The sequence below is a fragment of the Octopus bimaculoides genome, chromosome 11 (genome assembly GCF_001194135.2).
Source record: "Octopus bimaculoides isolate UCB-OBI-ISO-001 chromosome 11, ASM119413v2, whole genome shotgun sequence".
NCBI lineage: Eukaryota > Metazoa > Mollusca > Cephalopoda > Octopoda > Octopodidae > Octopus > Octopus bimaculoides.
The window spans coordinates 980,162-985,161 of NC_068991.1; the positions used below are offsets into that span (position 1 = coordinate 980,162).

The 5,000-nt window shown below is 41.2% G+C and overlaps 1 protein-coding gene across 1 annotated transcript in view; it reads left to right on the top strand.

Moving 5' to 3' along the window:
- LOC106882542 (uncharacterized) overlaps window positions 1-5,000 on the top strand; it is an 18,628-nt gene that overhangs the window by 2,861 nt on the left and 10,767 nt on the right. The window contains exons 3-6 of the mRNA XM_014933258.2: window positions 215-1,339; window positions 2,218-2,305; window positions 3,127-3,218; window positions 3,954-4,175. Coding sequence (XP_014788744.1) covers window positions 215-1,339; window positions 2,218-2,305; window positions 3,127-3,218; window positions 3,954-4,175 — 1,527 coding nt within the window. The remainder of the gene's footprint in view (window positions 1-214; window positions 1,340-2,217; window positions 2,306-3,126; window positions 3,219-3,953; window positions 4,176-5,000) is intronic.

Below are 5,000 nucleotides of genomic sequence, written 5' to 3' on the forward strand. Positions count from 1 at the left end.
ATATAAAAGGATAAGCATATTAAAAGGGGTCCATGGGAAAACACATTTAAATAAAAGGGTTGGAAACCACTGGTTTATACCATTGATATGAAGTTGTTCTTTCTCTCTCTCTCTCTCTCTCTCTCTCTGTGTCTTTCTCTGTTTCTTTCTTTCTCTTGGTATTTATTATTCACTTACAGACAAGTATGTACTTACACATTCAAATTTATTTCAGATGAAACCACCAATCAGAGTGAATTTGCTGGAGATTGCTCCAAGACATTGGAATCTACTGAAGATTGTCCAGAGATGGTGGGAACCATTGGGGATTGTCCAAAGACAGTGGAAACTGTTGGGGATTGTCCAAAAATATTGGAAGATGTTTCAAAGACAGGAGAAGGTTTTGGAGATTGTCCAGAAATAGTGGAAGCTGTTGGAGATTGTTCCAAGACAATAGAAAAAGCTAAAGATTGTTTGAACTTGGTTGTATCTGCTGGAGATTGTTCAAACACAGTGGAATCCATGGCAAATTCTCTAGACACAATAGAATCTGTTGGAAATTGTTCAAAGACAATTGAACCTGTTGGGGATTGTCCAAAGATATTGGAAGATGTTGTAGATTGTCCAGAGACAATGGAATCTGTTGGAGATTGTTCCAAGACATTGGAAGATGCTAAAGATTGTTCAAACTCAGTTATATCTGCTGAGGATGTTTCAATAACAATGGAATCTATTGGAGAATCTCTGAAGACAGTTGAATCTACTGGAGTTTGTTCAAAGACTGTGGAAGCTGTTGGAGATTGTACAAAAATATTGGAAGCTGTTGGAAGTTGTCCAGAGATACTGGAATCTACTGGAGTTTGTTCAGAGACAGTGGAATCTGTTGAAGATTGTCCAAAGACATTGGACGATGTTAAAGTTTTTTCAAATGTAGACATATCTGCTGCAGACATTTCAAAGACAGAGGAATCTACTGGAGAATTTTTGAAGAAAGTGGAATCTACTGAAGATTGTTCCAACACAGTGGAATTTGTGGATGATTGTCCAAAGACAGTGGAATCTGTTGAAGATGGTTCAAAGACACTGGAAGTTGTTGAACATATTCCAAATAAAGTGGAAGCTGTTGAAGATATTTCAAAGACAGGAGAAAATCTTGGAGATGTTTCAAAAACTGTGGAAGATGCTGGAGATATTTCAAAGACAGCAGAAACTGTTGAAGATTCTTCAAAACTAGTAGAATCTGCTGAAGATGTTCCAAAAATAGTAGAAGATGCTGGAGATAGTTCAAAGACATTGGAATCTGAGACAGTGACTACAAATGGTTTGGATGGAAAACAGAAAGACAGTGCAAAAGACAATGGTAATTATTCCATTTTTAGTTAGTTCCTCCTAGCAGATTTAACTTCGGATATTGATGTGTGTTTGGCAAAGTTCTTTAATGTTGTAATGTCATTGAATGTTGATGGTATAACTCTTATGCTGTGCTGTTGGGATGTCATGGATTTTTTTTTAATTGTTGGGTCTGGAGGGAGTGGGATTGCCCGTAGCCTTTCAAGACCAGTGAGATTGATGCCATTAAGGTTTGTCTTAAACCTTTGTAAGTCAACCTTTGCAGAAGAGAGACACGAGCAAGGGGGGAATTCCAGGGGGATGGCTTATTCGGGAGGAAGGACTGGGATTTGTGATTAGTGCAGGGTCTGGTGGGTGGTTGGGAGGTGTGGAGATGAACACAACAAGTGGGATAGGAGGAGGAGTGGCAAGTGGGACAGAAATGCCTGAATGGAGAGTGTATGGGCCCAGCTTGTGCTGAGGAGAAGTGGTCAGTAATATAATTGTGCTAGAAAAGGAAGAGAATGGGGGAATGAAACTGGACCCTGGTGGACATCTCAGTTGATAGAATGAGGAACAGAAAGAGTTCCACCATGGAGGGTCTTGCCATCTGACAGAATGGGAGACAGATGCAGCCCTTAAGCAGGACGTTTTTAATAGACTTGCATGCTATAGCCAAAATCTTTGTTGATGCTGAGGGCAACATATTACTTTCACCAAATTCCTTCAAGACAAGAGCTTACTGGTGACACAGGAGAGTTGGTCAGATCTGGCTTGTTTTGGTATAACTGTGCTGTAGCAGCAGCTTCAGATGCTGGGGAATTGGGATGTGTAACAACTGTATAACTGTAGGTTGTGATGTCAATGACCATTGATGATATAACTGTGCTGTGGTGTTCATTGGTGTAGTTTCTGATGGAGAATGTAAGAAAGAAAAGAAAGAAGAACCATCACATGAGAAATCTGCTTTTGAAAAGGTGGATGATCGCTGGCCAAGGTAAGACCAAGTTCATATTTACAACACACACACACACACACACACACACACACACACATTTAATTGTAATGTTGTTTGCCACCCTACATCTTTCATCTTCCCCTCCCCTACTGATAATTACCACCAGCCACACCTCCACCCTTGTTCAGCCTCCCCTGCATTATCATCCCCCTCTCCTCCCACCTCTATCCTCTTTCTGGTCCTATAAACTCATCCACCCGCCCTTCCACCTCCTCTGTAGTCTCTCTCAGACTCACCTTTTTGGGTATAAGAGAATAGGCACCCTCATATATAATTTAGTTGTGGTGATGGTGGTGCAGTTGCCATGCATCTCTTCTCTAGCAACATGCCTCTGCTTGTCCCTCTGTCATACTTTAACCTTTCAACTCTCACCACAAAGCCACCTCCCTCCCTCCCCACCTCTCTCAGCTTTAGGGTCTTGTCTTGCAAGTTACTGAGCGACCTCATTAATGGTGGGGACATAGGGTGGGAGTGGGGGAGAAATCACTCAGAACTCTCTGCAAAATGGTTGGCATTTGGAAGGGAATCCAGCCATAGAAACCAAAGCAGACCCGGAAGCATGATGGTTCTGTGTGGCTCATTATTGGATCCTGTCAAACCGTCCAACCCATGCCAACATGGAAGGCAGACTTTATGTGATGATGATAATGATGATGGTGGTAGTGTTGATGATGATGTTGATGATGGTGATGGTAGTGGTGGTGGTGGTGGTGGTGGTGGTGGTGGTAGTGATGATGATGATGATATTACTGCCCACTGTACCCTGTTATATTAGTTTGCACCATTCTGTCACCCCACAGACTGACCAAGAAATTCCTCCGCCAACACTGCAAGGAGCACAAACTGTACCAAACACCTGAGCTTAACGATGTTCTTTACTTACACTTTAAAGGTGAGTCCGTTCTGTTGATGTTGGTCGAGAGGAAGAGAACTCTTTTTGGTGCGAAGGAGAGAGTTTCCCTACATTTGAGATGAATGTCTTCTGATGTTGATTCACTTTGGATACCTTGGGTGCTTTTAGCAGGATTGTGGGCCTTGTAATCCACCTGGCCCTTTGGTGCTTCCAGTAGGGTGGTTGGTCCAATTTGGCTCTAACTGTTGGCCTGTAGGTGTCTCTAGCGGGCAGCTGGATCCATCACACCTGAACAGGGTGGAAGATGCAGCACACTTGAGGGTCTGGCTGTGAAACTGATGTGACAGTCACATGACAGATTGTCCCACCAGCCAGGACAGCTTGACATGATGACTTGACCTACTAGAAATAACAGCTAAACCTCCCCCCTGCCATCTTAAAAAAAGGAAGGGCATATTGGATAAGTTTCAGATCCACTGAATAAAAGACTAGACTAGTCAGGACTGAAACACCTTTGTGTGTAAGGGCTGCTGACCCATGGCTAAACAACAACAACAACAATTACATGTTGTTGTACAGAATTAATTGTAGAAGAAACATTGTTTACATTTCTAATTGTTCCAAAGGAATTAATGATGTGAATTTTCTAATTAATTGGTAACATGGCTGCTTAGCAACTGTGAGATACAGGGTTTGGCTGTCATTTATTTGGTTTGTTGGTGTTTTGTATTCATCTAATTCCTGTGTCTGTCTGGGGTTTCTTCTCTTGTGCAGGTATTTATAAAATCGAGAATCTTGAAGAATATGTTGGCCTGAAGTGTCTTTGGTTAGAAAATAATGGACTCAATAAGATCGAGAACCTTGAGCATCAGGTCGAAATGAAGTGCCTCTATCTACAGCAGAATCTCATCTACAAGATTGAAAACTTGGAATCGATGCAGAAATTATCCAATTTAAATCTTTGCCACAACATGATTGAAACTGTTGAGAATTTGTGTGAGTTGCAGGTTCTGTGTTTCTCTCTTGGGAAATGGTACGAAGGGCAGATTGCTTATTATGACTTTGGGAAAATATTAGGAGTCAGCTAGTTTTATCTTGGGGGGAAAGGAAACTGTTTGAAACCCTGCCAACATGTTACCAATGTATCAGTAATCACACTTTGTTGGGGTCAGATTATAAGGGAGTGAATCTGCATAGGAAATAATGAAGTAGAGCTTTGAAAGGGGTCAGGTTATGTACTGTATCACCTACTGATGAATTAGGGTCTGGAAATGTGAGTGTCTGACATGAGTGGAGTTTGAGTAGAGGTTAATGGCTTTCTTTGGAAATTTGAGCGAGTTATTTGAGTGGAGTCTGTTGTAATATGGAAATTGAAGAGTGTGACTTGAGTAGAGTCTTTTTAGTGTGGACTTTAGTGTCTGTGGAAGCTGTTGAAGATATTCCAAGGGCAGTGGAAGATGTTGGGGATTGTTCAAAGACAGCAGAAGCTGTTGAAGATTCTTCAAAAATAATAGAATCTGCTGAAAATGTCTCAAAATTAGTGGATTGGTTCTTTCTGTAAATAGCATTCAGATATAAGGTATAAAAACATTATCAGGTTATCCTTGAAAATATTCCTGTTGAATTATCTACGAGAAGTGCAGGGCCAAAAGTCACAGAGATTAGAAATGGAGTTGGTGCATTTCATATGGGTGCAGCAGTTGAAGCCATCAGATTATACCCAGATTATACCCACAGATTATCCCCACAGATTACAATATGCAATCAGGCTTTGTGTGAGTTGGCTCACCCTGTATAATATGATTATAAATATATTCAGAT